Genomic DNA, 26,017 nt, shown 5'->3' on the forward strand with positions numbered 1-26,017 from the left:
ATACACGTCAAGTGTGTCCAGAGTTGTCTGCGCTCCTGAGAACGAACTTTATGATCCCAAAGAAGGAAAAAGCTAGATGCCTGGAAATATTCATCACGGTGTTATTTTGAAAGTGAAGAGTCAAAAACAACGCAAATGTCAGACAGGAAGGGAACGATAAAATACAGTGTGGCTTAGATCCACAGAAGGTGAGGCACCCTAGAAAACGGAAAACCACAGAGACTCTGTAACAGTAAGTAACTGATTTCACATTAAGCAAAAGAAACAGATTCAAAATGACAACCTTAATAATAACTATGTAACATGACGATGCTCACGGGCAGTAGGGGAAAAAGGTTTAGAACTTAGTATTAATATAACCAGATGAATTCTATTTAAAAAAAAAAAAAAGTTATTTCCAGGGCACCTAGGTGGCTCAGTCGTGGGGTGTCTGCCTTCAGCTCAGGCCATGATTGCAGGGTTCTGGGATCGAGACCCATGTCAGGCTCCCTGCTCAGTAGGAAGCCTGCTTCTCCCTCTCTCACTTCCCCTGCTTGTATTCCCTCTTTTGCTGTCTTTCTCTCTCAAATAAATAAATACAACCTTTAAAAAAATAAACCCGTGCTTCCTTTATGATCATCGGTGCATGCTGTAAACAGCAACAGGGAAGGGGAAAGCCCTTGTCTGAGCCCCATGAGAACAGGAACCAAGAGAAGCCAGCCTGACATTTTGGCCATGGCTCTGAGCTCTCAAGGACACATCCGGAAATCTCCACCTGCCCCCTGGTGACTTCAGGGGACACAAAGGACCAAGATGACCCAGCAGGGGGCAGGGATATGAGGTGGAGATGAAGGAAGGGGCCGGTGGGGTGGTGGGACTCACCTTGTAATACTGCCCCATGTTGACCGTGGGGGGCGGGTACTGCCCGGTGCTCGGCTGGCTGGGCATCCTCTGCCCGGGGTAGTTGGGAGAGGTGAGCGGCCGTGGGGGGTTGGGGGTGGGGTACTGGCCTGGCTGGGTGGGGAACTGGCTGTTTGGTCCATATTGCTGGTTTCCATAGTTGGGCTGTGGCAGCAGATAGAGGAGAGGAGAAAGGCTGTCAGTGTCGTGGAGCCAAGCCACTTACCAGAAGGCCTGGAGCACCCTGGCCCGCAGCTTCATCCCCGCCCTTCTCCACAGACAAATTGCCTCCTCCACCCAGAGGGGGGTGGCGGCACAGAGGCTGTCCGAGCCCCTGCTGCCCTTACATCTGGGGACACGACGTTCTGTCCGTCTGGCTTGAGGGCCACCTGTGAGCAGCCTCCCCCAAGAACCTCACTTTCAGAGACTCTCATTCATCCCATTAGGGGGCTCGATTCTAAAGACCCCTTTATGTGTCTCCCAGCACCTGGTCTGTGGCAGGTGAACACAGACAACGGGATGTGCTTCCGGAAAGGGGACCCCCTCAACCCCTGCATTCAGAGGCTGAATATGGGGGGCCCCGGCTCCATACCCCACACCGAACAGCACACACAGATGTTCAGTTCTGGGCCATGCGTGCAGAGGTCGAGAGAAGCAGGCTTGTGGGGGGTCCAGACAACCCTCTCAAGACAGGCAACCGAGAGAGAAGACAAGGCGGCTTGAGGGAGGGGCAGGACCCCTGTCCTCGAGGATCTACGAGGTGACCCCTGACACGCCGATGTCCACCCCTGCAGCTGCCTCCCCCCTCCGTAAGATGAGGGGACCCTCAGGGCCGCCTGCCACCCAGACACTCCAGGCCATGACATCCCGCTAGGTTGGTGGTTTCTTCTCCCGCTCTCCTTATCTTCTTTAACTGTCTCTCTTGCCTCTAGGCTCAGAGGTCCTGGCTGTGTCCCAGTGTCTGGCAAAGAGCTGACCCTCCATAAACACTTGCTCAGCAAATGAAAGCAGAGTCCAGAGTTCAGCGGCAGAGGGTGGGAGGTGTCTTATGTCGGTGCTGAGGACCTCTGCCACTCACACTGCAGCGACAGGGGTGGCTGCTGTGGGTGACAGTGTGGTTCCTGTCACAGCACTGGAGGAGCAAGGGAGGAGGGGAGCCTGCCCATCAGGCCACCGAAGAGGAGTCCTGTGCGGGACAGCCAATCTGACACCTGCCCCAGCATTCCGACGGTTCAGAGATTCTAGAAGCATTGAAGGGTGATGCCTGCCTTCTCAGACAGGGTCAGGCCACACGGGCTGGGATCACGCAGTGTCCCAGCCCAGTGCCAGACATTTTGTAACTGGGGAACTTCAGCGTTCCACGAAGAGGAGGACTCAGTGGACATAATTCAAAGCTTCCGGTGTGTGCCTTCACAGGTGCAGGTGGACATCAGGGCGAGGACTGAGACTTTCTCTGCCTTTCCTTTCCTGGGATCACCTCCTTAGGGGCCGCCAGTCCCAAAGCTGGATCTGCAGATGGCATCGCTAGCCCAGCCAACAGGAATGCTGGGAATCTGAGCATAGAGGGGCTGAAAGGGGTCCAGAACTCCTGTGGGGACTGTGTTTGGCGGTGAGACCAGGAGCTTGAGCATCCCCCACACAAGGACAGCCAGGACCTCGAGAGCACTGTCCTTCTCTGGCTGGTGCCTCCTAAATCGGTGCCACCCAGGAGTGTCTGGGCTTGAGCCAGGCTCCCTGTGTTTGAGGAGGTCCCTGAACTCTCCCCTTCTGGACTCAGGACACCTCCAACAATGGTCAAGCCTGAGCTAGGGGGAATACTGAGGGAATCACACAGACCTTCGAGGAATGTAAGTCCTGGCCTCTAAACCCACCGCCAGGCCAAGCTGAAGGCCACAGTTTGGAGGCAAGTGGGGTGGGGATGGGGGGGAGCCAGTCTGAGAACAGGGCAAGCAGAGAGCTGTGGTGGAGACGGCTCAGCAAGAAGCTTTGCCTAGGTAAGGAACCAAGGCAGGCTTCCTGAGGAGCACACACTGGGCCAGGATTCTAGGGTCCCTGTGTCTTTTGCAGGTGAACTAAAGCCTTACCCGGACAGGCCATTGGCTGCCAGCTTTTCCCACTGCTCACTGAAGGCCCTATGACACCTCCTCTGGGAAGTCCTCTTTCTCTGACCTCATGTTTCATTCCGGATACCCCCTGTGTGTCACCTCCTTATGGGCTCCTGCTTAGACAGGTTTCTAGGAAGGTGATCCCCTTTCCTGCGAGTCTCATTTGCCAGTGGACGGGTGTGGGTTTTACTTCCTTCAATCTTCACCTTTCCCTTGACTGAGCCGGCTAGGCAGCCGGTGAGGCAGCATTCCTCCTGAAAGAGCAGCTGACAGTTGGCCAAGAAGAGCCCTAAGAAGCACGCTGTCTGCCTTCCAGTTGCTTCTTCGACACGCACAGCCTTTAGATATCTACAGACTTTTATTCCCTGTCTCACTCTTGCAAGTAAGAAGCCCTCGTGTGCAGGTGAGGAATGTGGACCCAAGGAGGCTTTGCTCCTTCCCAATGCCACCCGGCTAGTGTCTGTGCCAAGACAAAACACCACGCCAACCGCAGCTACTGCTGCCCCTGCCAGCCCCCAGCCAAGTGCTTCCTGTCCAGCTCCTCACTCATGTCTCCCAAGCGACCCCAGGAGGTGGGCTGGATCGGCGCCATCTTTTACAAATGAAAAACCAAGACTTCAGCAGGGAACGTGACTTGATTGATCAAGGGCTTCCGGCTGGGAAATGGCAGAGCTGGTCTCCAAGCCAGAAGCCTGACTCTGTCCTAAGGCTCAGACTTTTGGTCCAGGTTTGGTGCTGGTCAGTTCCTGCCTTTTCCAAGGTCTTGCCCACAGCCCATCTGTTTTCAAGCCCTGGGTCCTCCCCACCTCCCACCCTGGCGACCACCTGCCTGCTGTCACACTCACCTCTCCTGGGTATGGCCTCTTTATGCTCTGAATGGGAAGGGACTGGGGCCGGGGGCCCGGGTAGGTCTGCTGGGGCATCCGCTGCCCGTGCGTGCCAAAGGGGCTGATGCCGGGCGGCCGGGGCTGGTTCATGCCCATAGGAGGGCCGCTCATCCCCGAGGGTGTCATGCCAGCCGCCATGCTTGCGGGGTTCATGCTGCCCCCCATGGAGGCAGGCCCCCGCGGCCCGGGCTGGTTCATGAATTGGCTGTTATACGCCTGGGTGGGACCCATCTGGAAAGAGGAACAGACCTTCAACGGGAGAAGAAGAAAAAAAAAGAATAAAATGCCACATGCATTGAAAGTGCAGGGAGGGAAGGGGGGGGGGGGTGGGGGGCTCTGGGTCGGGGGGCACTTTCCTGTGTGGTTGCAGCTGGTGACCAGGCCCCAAGGGATGTCAGGCCTCTTGGGCTCACCACTGCCCTCTGCAGGCCGCACAGGAAAGATGCAGCCCAAGGGGTGTTACGGGGTGGGGTGCAGTCACTCCAGAGAGCAGGCAGCATTTCCAGGGAGGCAGGCAGGGAACGGGAAAGAAGGTGCAGAGGTGGGGAGGGGCATGGGAGGATGGAGGGGGATGAGGATGGAGGCAGGAGCCCCTTTCCTGGAAGCCCTGGCCCCGCCCTCGGCCAGTGGAGACACACCTTCCATCCACAAAGTCTGAGGCAATCCCAGCTCCCACCTCTGCCCACCTGCCCTGCTGTCCCCTTCCTACAAGCCCCATCTCCTGTCCCGTCCTCCATTCCTACGGGGAACCCTCTCTCCTCTCACCCCACCAGTCCTGAAGGTCAGGGGAGCAGAAATGGGACCTGGGCTCAATCCACAGATGGGATGACTAAGAGTATATGGTCTTCAGAAGCCACCACGGGGACACACTGGTGACAAGGCATTTTAGGCACTGAGCCCGCTCTTTGGTGAGCAGGCACCCAGAGGGCGATAAAGAACGTCTTTCCCCGTTCGCAGACACGCACAAACCACAAACCCACTTAGAACAAACACAAGCACCCAGACGGCCTCCCCCCTACCACACCCAACCACTCTGACACACCCACATCCTAACACACACCCGTCTACATGCCTCCAAGGAAACCCAGACGCACCCTGACACCATCAGCATTTCCAGCACACACGGCATCAACACCCCAACTCTGCTGGGGGGGCAAGGCTGGACCAGGACTAGTGGGGCCCTTACCGGTCCATACTGGTTTATATCCTTGTTCTGCGTCTCCTGCAAGGCTGCCACAGTGGCCGTGGCTGTGGCCGTGGCCGTGGCCGCTGCTGCCGCCACTGCAGCTGCTGCGGCAGCAGCCGCGGGCTGAGTGAAGTCAGCGGGCGGCCTGGTGTGCGGAGGGATGCCCATGCCTGCGGGGGCATTAGGACCCCCGGGGTAACTGCAAGGAGAAGAAGGGGAGACTTAGACACTGCCTGAATCTAGAGATGAACCCACTCTAAGCCCTGGGCTGGGAGGCTGGAGGGGAGAAGGCGGGTCCTTCCGTGACCTCCTGCCCTGGGCTCACAGACGGGGAGGCATCTGGACTCTGAACCCAAATGGGGGAGAGGGGCCTCCTGTGGGTTGGCAGCCCCTCGTGCCCCTTGGCGACAGGCAAGCTGCTATGTTCCCGAAGCCCTAGGTGGGGTCCGGCTTGTGCGGACCTTCCCGGGCATGAGATGACTGCATCTCGCTGACATGGGGAGCCCACCTTCTGGAGGAGGACATGGTGCCTCAAAAAACCCCGAGCACCTTGCCCACGGGCGTTTCAACCTGACACTTGCTCTGGGACAGAGGGGAAGGGCAGGGCCAAAGCTGCTCCCGGGGTTTGCTCACCTGGCCCCAAAGCCCCCGCTGCCGGGGTAGTTGGGCCGACCGTACATGCTCTGCTGGATGTAGGGCTGAGCGGGCCCAGCCTTGGCCGAGAATTGCTGCTGCTGCCCGGCAAACTGGGGGGAGTTGAGGCCGGGGTTGCTGGTGGTCATGCCCGATGCCATGGGGTTGCCGCCTGGATTCATGGGGTTGTTGGCATTGGCCATAGGGTTCCCGAGGACCTGTGGGCAGAGAGGTTGTCACCCAAGTGGTGCCCCAGGGGGCGTGGGAGGGAAAGAGGAGATACCGGGGGGTGGGGGGTACTGCTGAAATGGTACAGTGGGGAGAGCAGAGAGAAAAGGGGAGAAAGTGGAGGCATGAATTGTCCCCAGACCATACAAATGCTTCGAAGTGGGTAATGCAGCCTGGAAGCTGGCAGCGCAGGGGATAAGAACCCCGGCCTGTGATGGAACCAGGAGGGACTGGTCCTGCCCTCCATTGTAGGTGGAAGGAACTGGACTTCTCAGCCCTCCCCTGCCGAAGGGTCTGGATGCCCAGAGAACTGGGCTGCTGCTCTGTCAGGGCAGAGAGAAGCCCAAATTGCCAACTCTGGAGAGCAGCGGGATCCTGGTCGAGGGGTGCCTGTGGCCTGAAACTGCAGGGAAGCCTGGGGCTGCCCTCGGGGGCGGCCACCAGCCCCTAGCTGTGGCAGAGGCCGAGCAGACTGGATAAGAAGGCGTGGAGGAAAGAGGAAGGGATGAGAGCAGGAGGGTGGGCTGGCCAGCGGGAGGGGTGTGTCACGAGCTGAAAGCTCACCATTTTGCTGAAATCTGTCCCAGGTTACCCAGGGTCAAAGACCCCAGACACTGGAGCTCTGAGACCAACAACACCCAAGAAGTTCTCCTATTTATCCAACCCAAGTAAACGTGGGCTAGGGAAGAACCCCCAGCTCTCCGTCAGATGAACGTCATTCCCCCAGAAACGCCCTCAAACAGATGGGGACGGTGGTCTAGGGGCCAGCTGCTGCCCTTCTGAGCAAGCATGGAGGGTAGTGGCGTGTCCACGGCTGAGTGTGCCCCAGCAGCTGGTCTTTCCAGCTGGGCAATGTTAGGACAGCCGGCATGGGAGATGATGCAAAGGTCCCCATGCTCAAGGGATGGTCCTGCTGGGGAGAGGCTGCAGGTGGGGGCAGGACAGGCTCTTACCTGGCTCTGGGATGTGTTGGTCACTCCCCAAACCGTGGTGACCACAGAGAGGGAGCCGGGAGGCTGGTTGGTGTTCTGCTGCCAAGGGACAGAGTCATAGGGGAATGACCCATCACTGCAGAGGGAGACAGAAGGGGGATCCTTAGGGACTGCATACAAAGGAGGGTCCCATCACCCCACTGTCCTCCACAGCTTCCAGTCAAACCCAGGTGACCCCCATCTCTGACAGCTCTAGACCCCCTATGTCTGGCATGGGGTCCAATGCAAAACAGGCGTACTTCATGCAGTGGCAAACCGTGCCAGTGACCAAGTCTCCCCCCAGCGCTGTGGAGGTCCCACCCCCATGGCTGTCTGCCTCACCTTAGCCCAAAGTCCAAAGGAAGAAGACAGACCCCCAGGCCCCACCTGAGCTCCTCCTTCCACCAGGCTCAGACTCGAAGTGTCTCTCCAGAAAGAGCTCTACTTCCCCCGTGCCAGCTTCCCCTCGGAACTTCCCAGTCCCTTCTCAGAAAACACCGGAATGGCCCCAGTCTGAAGCTCGCCTCTTCCCCCTTCCTCCCCATACTCTGCAGCAGGTTGGCCACCCGGCCCACTGACAAGAGGTTCCTTTCGTCACCCCGCCTTCCTGCCTCTGGATCACAGGTACAGACCTGCCCGCCAGGCTTCCTCCCCTGCTCTGGCCTCAGTCTCCTGCACACGTCCCCACTGAGCTAAGCTCCCTTAAACACCCAAGACGCTTTCCACAGTCAAAGACCTTCAGTGGCTCCCAGTGTCTACAAGGCAAAGTCCAAACTCACACACTTCAACATGATTTACCCTTCTGGCTAATCCCACCCTACCCTGCTTCCCTGCATGGCTCCCACCTCTGCCGGAGCACCGTCAGCCATGGTCCCATTGCCCTGTCTCCCTGCTAGGCCCAGAAGCACCCACCGTGTTTGGGGTCATCTCCTGAGAAGCCCCCAAACACCAGAAGCAAGGACTTATTAACCTTAGGCCCAACACCCTGCTCTGCGCACAGTTAAGTGCTCAATAATGGCTTCCTCTTAGTTCCTGTGGTGCAGGTGAAGAGTGACCCCAGGAGAGGGCAGGGGCTGTCAGGGTTACGGCATGAAGAAAGTGCTGGGGTCCCAGCCCCCAGGAGTGCTGAGCTGGGGCTGTCTCTGCATGGACTCCCTGCAACTCTCATGGAGAGACAACCCTGGACATGGCCCCCAAGGGGGGAGAAAACGCAGAGCACCCAGATGTGTTGTAGCAGCCCCACACGGCTTCCCGACAGCAGGGAGGCCTGCAGGGCGGCACTGCTGGGTACCAGGATGGGGGGTGGGTCTGGGGGAGGCTGGTGTTGGGGGAAAGCACTTCATGCCTACGTCTGGCACAGGAAGTCAGCAGAAGGCAAAAGGGCTTGCTCACTCCTGGAGAACTTAGACCCTGGCCTAGCAGGCAAGCCAAGCCTGGCCATGGACGTGCTGGGAGCCAGCCCGGAGGTCAGGACTCACGGGGGAGGCACTGTCCTGTGTGACAGGCAGGCAGGGCGGAGCCAGCGGGGGGCAGGAGCGGAGTCTTGTGCCTGCCTTTTCCCAGGCAGAGCCCTCAGCAGGCAAGGCCCTGCGGGGGTGATCAGACTGGAAGGTGGGGCCGTGTCACTGTCTGCCCAGGCTTGCTCACCCCCTGCCCGGACACCCTCTCTGCCGGGCCAGTCCCTGGCTTCCTTCCTATCTCCGCTCAGAAGTCCTCTCGCTGGAGGGGCCTGCCCTGATCTCCTGGGGTAAGAGCCACCCCATCCCTTCCACTCCCTTTTCCTCCTGCCCTGTTTTTTTTTTTTTTTTTTTTTTTTTTTTTTTTGTACCCTGGGCATGAGTCCTGTCCCGTCCTGTCCTAGCTCCCGTCCAAATTCCCCTGTCTGCACCGAGTCCTCTCATCTGTCAAATGGGCATATGAAGGACATTCCCCTACTCTGTTCTCAGAATTTTTTTAAGCTGTGGGTCATGAAACACGACTGGGTCATGACATCAAACCAGCATGAGGGGAAAAAGAGGGAATTAAACAGAAAGCAGTTAAGGGTGAGCCCACAGTAAGAATAAAAAACGTTCCAGTTGCCAGGGGGGAGGGGGTTAGGGAGAGGGTGGTGGGGTGATGGACACTGGGGAGGGTTATGTGCTATGGTGAGTGCTGTGAAGTGTGTAAGCCTGATGATTCACAGACCTGTACCCCTGGGGCAAATAATACATTATATGTTAATTAAAATAAAAGAATAAATAACGTTCCTCAGTGGCTTGATTTTACGCGGAAGTGTGTGGGCACCCTGGGTCACGGTGTACTACGCATATCTACTGTGGGTCTCATTCAAGGCGGTCTGGACAACACAGGCCTTGGTAGTTTAAGTCTGATGTGGCTCAAAGAGGAAGATGCAGCCAGAAAGTTTTTCTCGGCTAGAAAGGGACACAGACCTGGGCATTACTTATGATTTCCAGGGGGAGATGAGAGGCCCTCAGGAACCCAGACCTCCTGCCTGCCCCCTACTCATGCCAGCCAGACACAGCGTGGGCCAGTGAAAAGGAGGTGAGGCCCAGATGCACTGACCAAAGCTGGCGGACAGCTCATACTCGCATCTGGGAGGGCTGCTTGGGAATCCAGGAGCCCAGAGAGCTCAGGACGGGTGGAGAAGCCCAGGGAAGGAAGTTATGAGCCTGGTCCCGAGCACAGCTGGGCTGGAAGGACCTCCCTGGGAGAAATCACAAAGGACTGGGGTTCCACCTGGTTCTGGGCCTGGCACACCAGCAGCCTGAAGGAAAGCCAGGCAGACTACAGTTTAGACCAAGAGAGAAGACCCCTAGACACGAGCTGTCCTGTGAGGCCCTCAACCTTGGTGTGCAGGATGGAACACAGGACCCTCAGCAACTTAACAGCACAAGTGTGCGTCTTCTCTGCCCCACAAGCTCCCAGCGACCCTCCAGGCTGATGTTCAGTTGGTGTCCTTTTAGTATGTGCCTGGTAGGCTCAGAAGGAGAGCCCTCTGGGAGCCCCTGGAGCCTGGTAGGGCCCCACCTGCGCCTGGGGGAGGGGGAAACGGGCAGCTGCTGCCTCACCCCCTCGGGTGGGGAGGCCCCGGCTCACCGGGATACTGCACAGGCCGACAAACCAGCCCCCGACTGCCCTACGGCTCCGTGGGTGGGCCTTGTGGGCGGAAACCAGCTCCTTCCTGTTTCGTCCTCTCTGCCTGAAACTTGGTGAGAAGCAAACTTAACCGTGGTTCCCAAACTCAGCATGCCCACCGTCTGGCTGGAAGGGGACCCCCAGAGTCCCAGGCCCATCCTGGGAGTGCTTGCGGGCGGCTAGGGACACGGCTGTGGGTCTGCACATGCACCCTGCTGCCACGGTGCTGTGCACACGTGGGGGCAAAGACAGGCACACGCGTGAAGGGGCGGTCTCAGGGACTTGCTCGCCCCCACTCGCACCTGCTGCAGAAGCAGAAGTGGCAGCCGCACCAACACGGCTGTGACTCATCTCCTGGGGAGACGGCTCCTGCTGTCGCAGGGAAGGCTCTCGCCCCCACAGGCCCATGGCAGTCGGCCCTGCTACCGCCTCTGCCCGGGCTCAGACACCACCACGAGGGGGCGGGGGGCTGCCCGGCTACAGCTCCCTATGGACTCTGAATGAGGACAAGCCCGGCTCCTGGGCCCTACCAAGGTGGGAGGGGGCCTAGGGTGATGAAGAGGAGGCCTAGGGGGCCTGTGGGAGAAGGGGGGTCGTGAGGCCCTTCCTTCCACTGGCAAGTACTATTTGACCTGCAGATGAGGTCAGCCCGGGTCAGGGGTCCTGGCATTTTGGAACTGCCTGCTAGGAACCACTTCTCTCCCCTTCTTCATAGTGGGTTGTGGTTCAGAGGGAGGCCAGGGCCGCTGGGATGTCAGCATCCCACTCTTAGTAATCCTGCCCAGCTCTGTGCACCCCCAGTGGGTACACCCCATCGTGCACCACCCCAGAGCCACTCTCATGCTGAAAGCTGCGGCACGAGTGGCAGTCCCATCCAGCCAAAACCACCACAAGAACACCAGTCCCCCCGGAGAGGCACCCGTGCCAGCAGCCACCTGTAATCTAGGTAGCGTTCTGCCTACCCAGCACCTCCTCACGGGGAGGCAGCTGCTTTCCCACTGCTGTGCCTCGTTAGTCTGGAACGCTTCCTCCTCACCCTCATCCTTAGTCTGGAACGCTTCCTCCTCACTCCTCCTTCCCAGGCTCCTCTTCCAAAGGCCACCTCCTCCAGGAAGCCCTTGGGAAATTCACTGGCTTGAGCTCCACTTGTTCTTCACATTCACAGAGCCTGAGTGGGGGCCCACTGAGAGGCTGCCTTTCTCCTTCTATCCCAGGAGTCCTGACTTAGGCTACCTGTGCCTGGCATGATGTCTCCACACACTTACAGGACTCCGAAAGCCTTTGCTAACCAAAGTGCCAGAGAGAAACACTGACTCTCCATACCCTCTTCAGAAGGAAGCCCGAGAATGAGTAACTGTGTCCACTCGTTAAACCTGACTGCTGACCACCCACAGTGCGCTTGTGACCCCACGGGCACTGGCTCCCAGCAACCGAGTCCCGCCCTCCGGGGAGAGGAACAGAGGGAAGCTAATGAAGCAGCTACTTGCTCTCTCTATGCCTCAGGGTCCTTGTCTGTAAAATGGGACAATAACAGTATGTCTCTCAGAAGGCTGTCAGGAGGACTGAGTGAGCTCCCACGTGTAAGGCAACGTGAGCACATGCAGCTTACCTCGGGCACCTAAAACTGGTGACTGCCGCTGTTGTTATGATTTATTGAGTGGCTTCTAGAAGCAAGGAACTAGGTGAAGGGACTTTCACTTAAGAACTCATTTCATCCCTTAAAGTGGGCTCAACTCAGATGCATCTGTAGGAGCTGAGGGTCACAAGGTCCTGGAGCTTGTCAAGGGCGAGACTGCCAGGTGGGCTTGACCTCATCCCCTTGCCTCAGGGAGCTAAGGATCTGGTAAGACAGCACCTCCCTGCACAAAGATGGGGAGGGGCGCCTGGGGGGGGTGCTCAGTCGGCTAAGCGGCTGACTCTGAGTTCACGCTCAGGCCATGATCTCAGGGTCATCAGATCGAGCCGAATCAGGTTCTGTGCCCAGAGGGAGTCTGCTTGGGGATTCTCTCCCTCCCTCTCCCTCCACCCCTACCCCCCTTCTCAAATAAAAAAATAAATCTTAAAAAAAAAAAAAGAAAAGGAGAGAGATGGTGGTAATGCAAGGGGACCACACAGTATGAGGGACATCTAGCAGTTCCCAAGAATTCTGAGAAGGGGCACAGCTTCTAAGGCTTCTTGGGGGATGCCACCCAGCATGGAAGGGACAGAGGACACATAAAAGTTTAGTCTCAAAGACTGGCTGCAGAGAAAACCCAGTGACCTGGGAAAAAACCCAAAAAACAAAAACAAACCTGCACAGAGTATCCCGGTAAATATTCAGGGACTCCAACTAGATGTTCATGAGACTAATACTCAGAAGGCACAGGGAGGCCCTGCTAAACAGCGGGGCTCCAAACTTCGAGTCTTTGGGGTTAAGCCTTGGTTCCGCCACTGACGATTTCTATGACCTTAGACATTTCACTTAAGTCAGCTCGACTTTCTCATCTGTAAAATGGGACTAACACTCTCCTAGAATGAAGCATACGAATATAGGTAAAGTTTCACCCAGAGCCTGGCACCGAGTCCCTGCTAAATTGTATTTCCACTTTTCTCTCCATTTCTCCAGGCTGAGTGCGTGCTGGTGCCCCTATTTACTTGATGATACGATGACGGTGCTCACAAGTTTTGCAAAAATGCTACGAGAGGGGGATGTTCTTATCATTCCTGCCCATTGAACAGATTTCCCAAGCCTCTGGGGGCGTTCCTTAGTGTTCTTTGCCTTCCTGTCACTACCAAACTCCTACCTATACTCCAAAGCCCAGCCTGGGTACACTCCCTTTTGTGACTCTCTTAAGCAGAACCAAGGACATTTTCCTCTATTCCCTCAGCTCTTTTTGTCACATAAAAGAGCTTTTCACACTGCAGTTAGCGTAGACAATTTACATGTCTGTTTGGCAGCTCCATAGGCACTGACTGATGTTTGCTAAATGTGAGAAAATGAGTAAAAGCCCAGCAAGAGTTGAGTGCTGATTCCTGGCTCCTGGGTACCTCCTGTGGCAGCGTCTACACAGACATTCACAGAGGGAAGAGGCGGGCAGGGCTGAGTTATTTCTTCCCTTGCACTCCTAACAGCCACTTTATTTGGGAGAAAGAACAAATTCCTATTAAGGGTATTGTCAGACCCGAATTAATTTCCCTGATCTGGCTATATCGGTCCGTCTCCATGCAAGGCTGAAGAGTTACCGCTAATGAAACACCAAGCCAGTGAGGAGCGGAAGCCCCCACCCTCTTTCATCAAGGGGAGCCGTTAACGGGGCTCTCCATCATCACAATTACTCGGGCCGCTTCCTTCCCTCCCCGCGGTGAAACGTGGAGGGACCTGCGCAGCTGACTGACTGCATGTTGGAGTGTTTTACATTTTTTCAGTAGGAAGGAGGAAAGGAAAAGATCCTGTATCTTAGCAATCTGGAACCGATGGAGCAGGATTTTTGGCTCCTTCATCAATCCTCCCTCCCTCCCTTTCTATTTTTTTTTTTTTTTTAATTTTCTGGGGGCAAGAAGAAGGACCCATTACAACCTAAGCTTTGGGCCCAGCTCCATAGAAGCAGCTAACAATGAACACAGCGAAGGTGGTGTGATGGCACCAAGAAAAGGAGGAGGCTGGGGGTTCTGCTCTGATGGAGCCCCTCTCTGTTGGCTGACCAAAGTGAGCGCATCATAGTCCGCTGGCACCGAGTGCACTGGAAGTCCTGCACTGCTGTTTCTAGTACTATAGATGAGGACACTGAGGCACAGAGAGGTTCCAGAGCTGCCCAAAGGCCCCCAGCCTGGAGAGGGCAGAGTGAACACTCACGCCCAGGGGCCTGGCTCAGTGCCTGTACCGCCCACCTACTGCATAACTGGGAGCACCCGGGGTGCACCCAGGCGCCTCTCCAGGGGGCGGGGGGAGGAGACACAAACCCGTCCCCTGGAAGAGGAAGAGCGGCACCCCTTGATTTTGGAGTCGTCCTTAGCTCTAGCGGGCTTTGACTGTAATTAAGTTAGGAATGTAAATGAGATTTATTAGGCTTTTAATTACTTTTGCAGCACTGATTTGCATAGGGACAATGTGCTAATTACAAACGGATTTTTTAACCACTCCTTTAAATCTGAGAGAGAAGGTAGAAGTGTACGTTGGCAGCATGTCCAGGTGACGGTGGGGGGCTGTGAGCCCGAGGCCCCTTCCAGCCCTGGGCTCGACCTTCCTTCTAGGGCCAGGAGCGCCGCACACGTCTGCAGAGCAGAGAGAACGGCATCCACACAGCTCCTCATCCCGGCCAGCTTCAGAGCCACTCCAAGGACAGCTCCACAGACCATAAAGCTCTTCTTCAATGTGTGGGCGCTCGCCGTTCCCCTCAGACCGCTGTCACCCCCAGCAGTGGCCATGGGACGCCTGAGCCCTCTGATCCTTGCGTGTGTGTGGTACCAAGTGCCACTGTGTGCCTATTGTCTCCAGCCCTGATGCTGTGGCGCCCACCTCCAGGGAACCTACCCCCTAAGTGGCCGGGACTGTGGCTCCAGAGCTAACAGAAGCATGACAGTCACAGGGTCCCCCAGAGACAGACAGCCTGGTGCTCCGGGCTCCCAGGGACCCCCCCCCACCCTTTCCTACTTACTAGTCCTCAGAGCCTACAGACAAGCCCCCCTGAGTTTTCAAACAGCGACACCCCTCCAAGTCCCAAATCCTGAACATCACCCATGGCCCAGGGTCTCCTGAATTAAAAGGGCAAGAGGGGCTTATGTCCTCCAAGTCACTCAATCCAGCAGTGAAGGAGGGGGCACCAAAATTTTCCTCTCTGTGAAAAGTACCTGACTTTCCTTCGGATTTGGGAAATTACATGAGGACTTAAAAGGTGATGCCTCCTATTGGGGATTCTCATGAAGCTAGAAGTAGAGAATGGCCCACCTTGCATCACCAGCCACAATGTGCCCTTGGCCTCAGCATGGGGTCTTCAGGGATGTGGACCAGTCCCTGTTCAAATGATGCCACTTGTTTCTGGTAGTGGCATCGTACAGAATTGGGAAATAGGGCAAGTCTGAATCAGAGTTGGGTTAAACAGCCAGACACCCCCTCGCCGGTCTTGAATAGCCAGGAGCAGAGTGAAGGGCAGAGCACTGTTCTGTCCCTTACCGGCTGTGTGCTCTTGGGCGAGTCACTGTCCTGCTCTGGGCTGCTTTCTGTTCTAGCTCTGCCATTTGGGGTGGGAGGTATGGTGCAGAATGTGAGGAGGCCACGTTCCGTGTAAGCAACTGGTCCTTCATCAGTTCCCAGTGACTCTTCCGGGGCACAGGGCTCTCCCATCTCTGAGAGCTGCCTCTTTGCCTCCTTTGTCATTCATGGGTCCCTACAGGGAGTTGAACCAGGGTGGCATCAGGAGCAGGGCACTGCATCACGGCCCCCTGAGGAAAAACCAGTTCAAGCTCACGGAATGCACCTACCCAGCTCTGAGACCAAGTCCTTGTCCTTGAAGGTCAAGGCCCATGTCCTCTGGGAAGCCTCTTGACAGCCTGGCCATTTTTCCTCCTTCTGGCCCCCAGGCCAGGCCTGCCTATCACCTAACCCTAAACATGCCTCCATCTGTCGGGTCTCGGTTTTGCCTCAGTGGGTCTTCCTTCCTCCCCAGCTATTGAAATGCAGCTCCCTGGAGCACAGACATCCTTCATCTGGGTAACTCCAGCTCAGCTCAGCAACGACCTGGCAAAGGCCTGGCCGGGGTCCAGAGCCACAGCACTCTGCGTCCTGAACGGTCATGGCTGAGCAGGTGCGAGGCAGGCCTCTTGTGGGGCTGCAGGGCTCCGGTCCACCATCCGTGACTGCTTTCCTGCAGTGGCTTGGAGGAGGAGAGGAAGGACGGACGGGAGATGGGAGGCAATGAGAGATGGCAGGTGTCTGGCAGGGCGGAGTGGTAAGGAGCTAAAGTAAAGGCAGGCAGCTGAGGCTACCTTCAGCCACAGCCCTCGCAGAGCGGCTGGCAGCCCCGACGGAGAAGCCCTGCAGCTTTCTGCTGAGCCAGGGCAACGGGCGGACGGCAGCCAGAGGCAGGTTTTGCCTTTCTAGAGCCGTCGTTCTTAACCACGGGTGATACCCTCACCCCCGCAAAATGTGTGAAGGTGCTTTTACAGCATGGGGGTGGGGGGCACTAGAAGAACCAAGTGGGCAGGGACCGAGACATTGAATGCCCTGACCCAATGCCAGCAGCGTCCCCACCCCTCCAACGAGAAACACCCACAGGAGGGGTCTGTCCTGAGTCTAGGGGTCAGGGTGGGACCCAGGTCACCTGCCACATGCTCTGGGCTGCAGGTGCCTCAGTCAGGCTGGGTCGTGAATGAGAGCCTAGCTCTGACTACAAGTGTACCCTCCTGAGCCTGTCATCAGGGGGACTTGCAGAGGGAAGCTGACAGCATGGCAGGCGCTGCTGTTCGGGGGTCATCCGGCAGAGCATGCAGGAGAGCGGGCCCAGCTCGGCCTGGGAACTGCAGAATCGTTGACTGCAGGGTTTGCTGGTCCTGAACACACTGAACACGTGCTCCTTCCGAGGCTGGGGCCGGGCAGACTGGCCACTTCCTCGGGGCCCGACAGCCTCCTCCAAGGCATTCCCACCCGTGATCCCGGGCTTCTCCGGACCCTGCCCCTGCACCGACAGCCCAGCCTCACGCAGCTCCTGCCTGCTCGGCCTGGGCTGGCTCTGTCCCCATCTGCTGGTGGGAGCCCAGCTCTGTGATGTTCCTGAGCCCTCGTGGGTCCTGGGTATCTCTGGGTTTGCCCAGAACCCTGCTCAGGAGAAACGGAAGGCCCTGGGCTCGGGACAGTTAAGCTTCAGCCTGAAGTCTAGAACCGAAAAGAAGAGGCAGCCCTCCACCAAAGGGACAGAGCAGCCAGACTGGATAAGACCAGCACTTTCAACCTCTGCTGTGATGGGGAAGAGACAGTGCTCCTCCACCAGGATTTCAAAAACAGCTGCATTTTAGAAAACACAGAATATCCTCCGGGCTGCTTGGTGCCCCACCCCAACCCTCCAGGTCTTCCACTGCAGGGGCACTGCCCAGTGCCCGCCCAGCAGCCCCCGGCCCACCCCGGAGATACACACCCACTTACCTGTGCGACAGAGTGGGTTTCATGGAGCTCATGGAGTTGAGGGGGGGCTGCATGGGGAGTTTCCCAGGGGGGTCGCTCTGGCGGCTCTTCTGATGTCGGAGCAGCAGCAGGCGGCCAAGCTCCTCACACCAGGAGGACAGCAGGGCTACAAGGAAGGATAGGATGGTCAGCCAGCCCCGTGGCCACCTCCCCCTGCTATGTCCGCCCCCACACCTCGCCCTCCCAGACTGGGTGTTTCCACCTTCGTGTGACACCAGGAGAGCCACCAAACCTCCTCGGGAGGCCTTGGTGTTCTCACCTGTAGAGTGGGACTGCCACCCCGAAGGAGGGCTAATGTCAATGGCCTGCACTCTGAGAAGGACAGGCCAGAGGTGAGCATGGACTCGATGGAGGGAATGTCAGAGACAGTGTCAAGGAGAGACCACCAGAGCGGGAGGGAGGGAGCCCACCACAGACCCTATGTGGGGCAAGCTTAGGAAGTGCTGGGTTCCCCCCAACTTCTCAGCAAAGCCTCTCGACAGTCAGCTCAACATGGCCTCTCCTCGGGGGCAGGTTAAGAGGGGCAAAAGTCACCCGGAATCCAGAGCCTTCCTGAAGCCTCCTGACGATCCCAGGAATGCCCGCAGGCTCCTTCCTGACAGTCCTCCCCGCCGAAGTGCCCATGCCTTCCAGTGAGACCTGAGACTGGTCCCTCTGCTGCTGGGCACCCACGCTTAGGAGGACTAAGGACTTGCAGGGCAGAGGGCAGCCCCGGGGTGGGGTGGGGGGTGCTAACCCAGAGTGCGCCGGGGGCACGGAAGGCAGAAGCCCAGGAGGACCTCCACATCTGGGCGTTGAGCCCTTGAACACCAAGAGAAGAGCAGCTGAAACTAGCTAAAGCGGTGCTGGGCAATGACCCTTCACTGTCCTAATGTGGCCGCCAGGGGCCAGAAGCACCCCCCCGGCCAGTTTGTCTGGCCAGTCCGTCCAAGCATCAGCGATTTGGGAAGGCTGGGCTGCCACCACTTTGTTACGTGAACCAAGAGAGCTCAGAGACCCTCTCTGGACCTCAGTTTGCTTAGCCCTGCCCTGCCCTCCTCACAGGGCTGTGGGGAGGGGTGCGTGGGGGGATTGCTGAGACAGTGTGGGAGCAAAAGGGGGTGACCACACTCCAGCCACTGCCCCATTCCTGCCATGAGGACTTTGGTCAGCCGGGTCTGAGAGCTCTGGAAGGAGTCAGCCCAGTCCGACAGACGCCAGTGGAAGCACAACCGCTCAGCCACCTGCCGGACACAGAGCCCACTTCCTCACTTCCAGGCTCTCCCACCTAGATGCCGTACAACATGCTTCTGTGTCCTTTTCTCCACATCCACCCTGCAAGATCCAGAATGCCAGCCGCTTGCCCCATTCGACAGATGAGCAGACTGAGCTCAGGCGAGGGAAGTCACTGGCTCCCAGTAACCACGGCTAGAGGGACAGACACAGAAGGGGCGCGCCTGCCCCATCACCCCAGTGGTGAAGCTCAAGCCAGAACCAAAATGTGGCAGAGCAGATGAAACCCTTCAGAAGGCAAAAACCGAGTGGCCATGGGCTCCAGCCCCACCGACTCAGCAAGGAAGCCCTCCGGCCTCGTCCGAACCTCCCCCCATCACCACGTTCAGCGAGTGCTGGGGAAGATGCCTTGCCCCAAAGAGCCCTGCAGTGGCTGCCCAGGGCTGTCACGTCCAACTGCCTAGATCTCGGACCGAGTGCCCCATTGGCCCACAGACCCGAGAGGCAGGGCTGGGACCCTCTGCCGTCCTGTCTGCCCCTGCCCAGGCCCACAGCAGCTCTGCCAGTCGTAGGGAGTGGTGGGTTCCTTCCTGCCCCTCACCTGGTGGGCAGGAGCCAAGAGGCCACTGTTCGGACCAGCAGGAGAGCCCTGTGCACACGGTCCCGCTGGCAGCTGCCCACGACGGTGGCGTACCTGTTCCTGGGGAAGCACGGGTTGCTGTGCAAGGGACGGGCAGTGGTTCTCCCCGGGGAACGGGGTCAGGGTGGGGTCGGGTCCTCTAGGGTTGCTGGGTTCGTCTGCTCTGCTTGTGTGCTGCCCAAAGACCACCAGTCAAGGAGGCCAGCAGGGGTTGAACACCAGCCTGCGCCTCTGGCCGGGAGAGCACCTGCTCTGCCTCTGGGAAGGGGTGCCAATGGGTGAGCTACATCTTAAAAGATGTGTCCTGCCCTTCTCTGTCAGGCTCATCTTGCCACCACCTGTCCAGGGAGGAGGGTGCCAGAGAGATCCCTACCCTGGCGGGTGTCTGCCCAGAACCGTGGCAAAACGCCCCTAAAGCAGACATCCAGCACACATCTGCCACAGCTGGAGGGGGAGGCAGCCTATTCAGAGAGGTTGGAACAAACAGAAATGAATTTCCAGATTGCTCCATTCTTCTCCCAAGCCCCTAGTTACCGCTTCTTGGTGGGGGGGGGGGGGGTGGTACTGGGCATCTGGAAACTCATTTGCACGCCAAGCACGAGGCCTGCCGGATCGCGGCGATGGAGGGACTGCTCGGCTGCCAGCACAAAGGACGGCCACAGATGGTGTCGCCCGCTGCCCGCGGATGCCCCTCCCAGCCTGCGCTCCTCCTGGGGGCCACCACGCCGGGTGGGAGCTTTCCTCCAATGTCACGGGCCACCCCCCTGCTTGGTCAAGGACAGCCCTCATCTGCCTATCGCTGGTGGAGGGGTTTTCCATAAAGGGAATGAAAGGAAGTTGGTGGCATCGTGGGTCCTGGCTGCGAAGAGCCTGGGACACGGGGAGCAGATGGGACATGTGTATAAGCCAGTCACGACATAACACAGATGCCAGGACAGCCACGGAGGAGGAGGGCAGAGGGCGAGGAAGGCAGCACCCTCCCCTCCTCGGCCCGAGCAGCCAGCTAGCACAGAGGCCACACTGACGACGCACGGGGGTGACGGCACGGACACAGGGCACGCTCTCTCGTGCCGCAGACCCCCACAAGCTGCTCTGACACAAAGGCTGGGTGATGACAGCAAGTGAGAGCCAGTCTGTGGCCCAACAGGGAGTCAGCACTGTCTGAGACCCAGGAGGACTAACAGAGGCAGGCAGGGCGTCACACAAGGACAGACAGACAGGCCAGCCGGGTGGGCGTCTGCGTGCACACCGCATCGTGCCTGCATCTGGGTGGAGTGGAGCATGTGTGCTCAGATGGGGCCTGTCCTGCCTGCACGTCCATGGGGTCCCATGGGTCTCTGCTCTGTGCCCTTTCTGCGTGGGAAAGGAGAGGGGATAGCCGAGCACAGGCTCTGGGGCTCAGGAGGGATGTCAGACATGCAGAGTCCCCAGATGGGGTGGGAGGGATGGGAAGGCACTGTGCGGTGTGCATGAGGCTGCCCGAACTGGGCAGAGCTTCAGGAAGAGATACCAGCCATCTTGAGGGGCTAAGGCAGGGGAAGGAGTGGCCCTCTTGCTGCTTGGACAGCCACCGCGGCCAGCCCTGGGTTGAGTTTGGGGGTACCACTCACCCTGGCAGTCTGGGTTCCAGTAACGAAAGTGAAGTGACCGTGGGTGAATTACGCACGCTCTCTGAGCCTCAGTTTCTTTATCTGATAATAGGCATAATGCTAACGCTCTCTCCATAGGACTGCTGGGCCCCTGGAATGACACTAACACCTACAAGGTGTTGAGAACAGGGTCTGGTGTAGTAAGCGCAGAGAGCTGGGAAAGCACCGCGTGTGCTCTCCGGACGCAGGTGAGGGTCTGCGAATGCTCCTTCTTCCCCCAAGCAGGAAAGCACCTTGTGAACAGGAGGAAGCCAGCCCAGCCCACTCCAGGAGGGGTCAAGGCAGTCCCAACGGGCACCAGGGCCTAAGCCGCTCCAGGAGAGGGTAGGGGAGGAGACAATGGTAGGAAGGACCCAAGGAGCAGGGGCTAAGTGCTCTGGCTCTGTAGTCCCACAGGTGATGGGGCTTGGGTCCTGTCCTGCCACTCTCTGGCTGTTGAGATTTCACACAGGCTTGGAGACCCAGTTTCCCCATCTGTGAAATGGGCTTAACAGAAACTGCCTGTCTCAGGGAGTGAATGGGAGCTATAAATTAGTGTTGTTAGTCAACTGCAAAGGTATCCAAGCAGAAGCCAGAAAGGGAGGGAGTGTGGGCAGAGGAACAAAGGAACCCTGTATCCTACAGTAGCCCCCGAAAAGCAGCCCGTCAATCCCACACCCGTCACATAGCCCTGGGAGAATTGGGGAGGCACCGGCTTTGGAACCGGTCCATGAGACCCAATCCCAGCTCAGTCTCCACCACCTGTCTGGCACCTTGAACAAGTTGCCTACCCTTCCTGGACCTCGGTTTTCTCATCTCTAAAATGGGATGGTGGTGATTCTACTCCCCACCTCAGAGGGTAGTCGCAAGCATGAGCTGAGCTACCATCACGCAGTGCGGGGGGCCACACTCGTAGGGGGCCGTACCATGTGTTTGCTACGGTGAAGATTAGTATTACTGACCTCAGTCAGAAGAGAAGCAACCATCAGGATGCAGCTTTGGTGTCGCTGGCCACATGGGACTGTACAACAGAGACCAACGACCTGGGGAGGCATGCAGCTGCAGAAGTGCCCAGGGGCTGGGCTGGGTGCGGAGTGTCCCTAACTCCCAGACCCCAGAGCAGATGACTAGGCCTGCCTGCCCCATTGGCTATGGGATCTGCCGAGTGGCCCCTATCACATGCCCCGCTTTGCCCGAGACACGGAAGGCAAAAATCAATTCCCCCTCTAGACGCAGTTCTGCCTTTGCTTCAGTCAGTGGAGAGGGACCTTCAGCCCCGGAAGGGAGGTATTCTGGCTTCCCTAGGATCTGCCATGGGCCTCCTGGCCCAATAGCCACCATCTTCAACGAGATCGGGATCTTGAACACCCCAAGACCCACCCCAGGGCACCTCACCTGGCCCTGTCTTGGGCCCTGGTATCTGGCAGCCAAGTTCCAGATGACCACGTTATAGGGGAAGCAGCAGCCTCGAGGGTCAGCGGAGCCCGGCTGGGAGAAGACATGATGGTTGACCACTGCCCACACTTGTCTCTGCAGGTTACCCAGGAAGCCACTGGGACACGAGGATTCCCACTCCAGACCCGCCTCGCCTCGGATTTCAGCAACTAGGGTCATTTGCCAACAGCACGTGTCTTACTGTTGATGCCACGTCGTGGTGTGATTCGTGGCATGACTTCCTAGTGGTACATAAAACAGTGGTGAGTATGACCATGGGAGGGGGGCATCTTCTATGAATGAGATACAGTAGACGAGTCTAGGGACCCCTGTGCCAGCAGATTCAGTGGCTAAGGCAGCACGAACTCTTCTGGAAGAGAAGTGGAAATAAGCTCCAGGTCCGAGCATTGGAAGGACACAGGATGCCCGTCTGAAGGAGGGCAGGGATGGAGAGCTCCAGACATTTGCTCCCCAAGATCTTCCTGGCCACTCCCCACACAGCCACAGCCGCCACAGTATGCTCTATGGACAAGCCAAAGAAACCAGATGTCAAAGCGAGGGCAGGTCTGGAGTGGCGTCCTAGAGCGTCTTAATCCTGGCTTGTCCCAGATGTGTCCTACCTGGGGACAGGGACAGGCCCTGCACTTGTCTCTGTACCCACAGCTCCTGGCAGAGGGGACCCCCAGGATAGGCTGACCAGATGGCCTAGTGGGACGGGCCAGTCTTACCACGGGGGTGGCGGGGGTGGGGGCAAGAGGCTGCACGTGGCAGGATCTGGGAATCGCCTGGTTCCAGGTAGGGAGGGTGGAGCTGTACTCTCCGGGCATGGCTAGCCGCCAGCAGACAATGTGCCGGTGGGGGTGGAGGAGAGGCAGAGGCTGGGGGTCTGGGAGCTAGAGCATCAAAGGGGTGAACAAGCTCACCCGGGCACAAGAGAAAGGTTGCCCCTTGCCAGGCTGGACTCCAGCTTGAAAAGGAGCCAGGAACCAGAGGCAGCCAAGTGGCCACAGGAAACAAGGCATTTGTTCTTTAGGGAGGCGAGCAGGGGATGTTCAGACAGCAAGAAGCCTGGTCTGCTCATTCTGGGGAAGGTCTGGGGATAGGGAAGGGACAGGAGCGGCCTGGGGGGGGCGTGAGGGGGAGCACACAGAGACCTGGACGTGGAATTATCAAATGCACTGCAGCCTGGGGAAGCTACACGCGAAATGAAACAAAGGCGTATTAAGTATCAAAGAGCATCTTAGCGGCTAAAAGGCTGCTGGAGAACAGAGAAACTCTGTGAGTGTATGTGTGTGTGTGTATGAGAGAGCGGGAGAGGGAGAGAGGAAGAAAGGGAAGGAGGGAGAAAGGAGGGGCTTCTGAGACCCAGGGATGGGGCAGGACACAGGTGTGCTCTGTTCGGAAGCGGGTGAGGAAAGAGCCTGGCAGGGCGAGGCACCAAGAACCCTTGGGAGCACGCAGGTGGAGTCCGCGGCTCAGTGAGAGGTAGGAAGGACCGGTTCCCACACATCTCTGTGCCCTCGGCTCCCTAAATGGACGCAGGACCCTCACAAGTGGCAGTGGGAGCGCGCCCCACTTCCCAGCGGGGAGCTAGGAGGAAGTGCCGGCCTCCATGCAGCCCTCCTCCCGCCCCCCCGGCCATGTCTGAGCTCCTCCTGGTCCCTCATCCACCCGAAGCTCCAGGAGCACCCAAGCCCCCTCCTGAAGACGCCCCCTCCCCTGCCCCACGCAGGGCCACTACAGCCTGATCGCCTCTGCAGCGTGTCCCCTTTGCTTCCTGCCTGTTCCAATCACCTTCTGCAGCCTTGTCCCTTCTCTGAATTATGACAAGCCTGGCCCCTCATTTATCTCTGTCTCCGAAACGGCCTCCCGCCAGCCCACACTCTGCAAGGCGGCCAGAGGAATTTTTCCACAAATGTATTCTGATCACCTCTTTTCTAATCTGTGTCCGCGAAGGCTGCACACGGCCTGGTAGATGGTAGGTGCTCGATGGACGCAGAAATGAGTCAGAGAGCCGGGCTACCCCAGGGGAAAGGTGCACCATTGTCCCACGCGAGCACAAGCCCTATGGGCCAGGACGGGATCCAAGGGGTTTGCTTTTGTAGCCCTAGCACCCAACATGGCCCTTGACATTGGCGACACACCGATGCAAGCGACGGGCTGAAACGAATCACCGCTGGAGAACGTACTACAGGGGAAATGGGAGGGCTGGACAGACCCACTTGCTGCATCCAAGAGCCACACAATCGGGGCCCACATGCGACAGGCTCCCTGTGGCTTTTAAACCTGCTGGCAGACCTCCACCCCTCTCCCCATTCCTCGAGGGCAGGGGCCTGGCCTCGGCAGCATCAGCCCTGCATGGAATTCTATCGTGATGTGTTCAAAGATGGGTGCTGTCATCCAAAAACATCTGTATCTGAGTCAACTGACACCTGTTTTGTGACACCTGTTTTGCGACCTACCCGCTGGTAGGCTGTGCTAACACAGGCAAGGAAAGGTAAGCAGATTAAAGGAACCACATCAGCTCCTACACCTTGGCAGGCTAGCTGCAGCCCTGGGTTTTCCCTGCTCACGGTGTGATACTGCTCTTGATATTGACGGTGTCCACCCCACAGGGGAAGGCCAAGGGCCTTCCCAGACCCACGGCTCCCTGGAGATGCTGCTGCTCTTCCTCCTCCCATCTCCAGACCCAGGCCACGCCATCCCAGTCTCTGATCTTCATCTTTCATCTCCCAACCATAGGACAGGACCCTGGGACCACTGCCCGGGAAGCTCAGGAGTCAGAGACCATGGAGACTCAGCCAGTGGGGACTCCTGTCTGCACCTGGGGCCCAGGATCCACGCTCCAAAGCCACACAGAGAAAAAGAGCAGTGAGGGGCCTGGAGGGGAGGGCGAAGCGGGAGCAGCCACAGGGGTTGACATGACTCAGGTGTGGCCTGATCTCTCCGTGTCATCTGTAAAGTGTGAAGACAATAAGAGGAACCTCTACTCACAGGCCTGGTGTGAGGCGTCCTGAGATGAAAGAAGGACCCAAGCTTTAAACCACATGGAAGAAATGTCAAGTCTTGTGCCAGAGTCTTAGCTGGAAATTCAGAAGCTGGAAAATGCTGACTACCTCCTGCTTCCAGAAGGCAGAGGGGCTGAGCACATACGGTGGAGCCAGTCAGCTTGGGTTCAAATTTCAGCTGAGCCCCTTGGCAGCTGTGTGACCTGGGGTAAGTTACTTAACCTCTCTGTGCTCTGGTCTTCCCTTTGGTAAAATGGGGAGACTAAACATTACCAACCTCCTAAGGTGTCAAGATTAAACCAGCTAATGCACATAACACAGTAGTACCATTTCTGGCATCCAAAGACTCTATACAAAGAAACTGTCCTGGTTTGGTTGCAGAGCACATGGTCCTTCTAGGGTTGGGAGGCTTCTCCGTCTCCCCCTCCACATGCTGCTGCTCAAACAGAATACAATTCCTTTCACTCATCTCCAAGAGGATCGCAAAAATGCATCTGCACCTCGGGCCCAGCCCCGCATCACCTCCCTCACGCTGCGTGCTCTCTGGGCAGGTGGCGTTGCTCTGCTCCCTAGCTCCCACCCATGCCCACGCCCTCCGCTGTCCCTGCCAGACTCTGTGAATCAGGCAGATGGCAGGCCCCCACAGATCTGAGGCCCAGAAGTTGCTCACTTCTGACCCAGCTCTTAGGCCACGCTGGGCAGGTGGCCAATCTGGGCAGACTCCTTCCTCAGGAGTGCGGGGGAGCAGGCTAGGACTCTGCGGCCCTCCTCTCCAACTGGGCCAACAGAGCAGCTGACAAAGAGCCTCTCTTCTGGCCCCAAACAAGGGGTGGGTCGGCTGGGAGGCCTGGGTGGGCCCTTGGCCCCTCGTCAGTCCCCATCCCTCTGTGTGTCTACCAGGAGGTGGGACGAGGGACA

At 57.9% G+C, this 26,017-nt stretch overlaps 1 protein-coding gene across 7 annotated transcripts in view; it reads right to left on the reverse strand.

Annotated features, from left to right (window-relative positions):
- The window catches only part of ZMIZ1 (zinc finger MIZ-type containing 1), a 229,402-nt gene that overhangs the window by 15,323 nt on the left and 188,062 nt on the right, over nt 1-26,017 (reverse strand). For 6 of the 7 annotated variants that reach the window (XM_032838922.1, XM_032838908.1, XM_032838890.1 and 3 more), the window contains 6 exons: nt 17,139-17,283; nt 6,872-6,986; nt 5,691-5,908; nt 5,058-5,256; nt 3,830-4,120; nt 862-1,044 (listed from right to left, as the gene is read on the reverse strand). In XM_032838922.1, coding sequence (XP_032694813.1) covers nt 862-1,044; nt 3,830-4,120; nt 5,058-5,256; nt 5,691-5,908; nt 6,872-6,986; nt 17,139-17,283 — 1,151 coding nt within the window. The remainder of the gene's footprint in view (nt 1-861; nt 1,045-3,829; nt 4,121-5,057; nt 5,257-5,690; nt 5,909-6,871; nt 6,987-17,138; nt 17,284-26,017) is intronic. The other variant, XM_032838915.1, reaches the window with a different exon arrangement.

This window comes from Lontra canadensis, unplaced genomic scaffold, assembly GCF_010015895.1.
Source record: "Lontra canadensis isolate GAN:19392208 unplaced genomic scaffold, GSC_riverotter_1.0 scaffold3, whole genome shotgun sequence".
NCBI lineage: Eukaryota > Metazoa > Chordata > Mammalia > Carnivora > Mustelidae > Lontra > Lontra canadensis.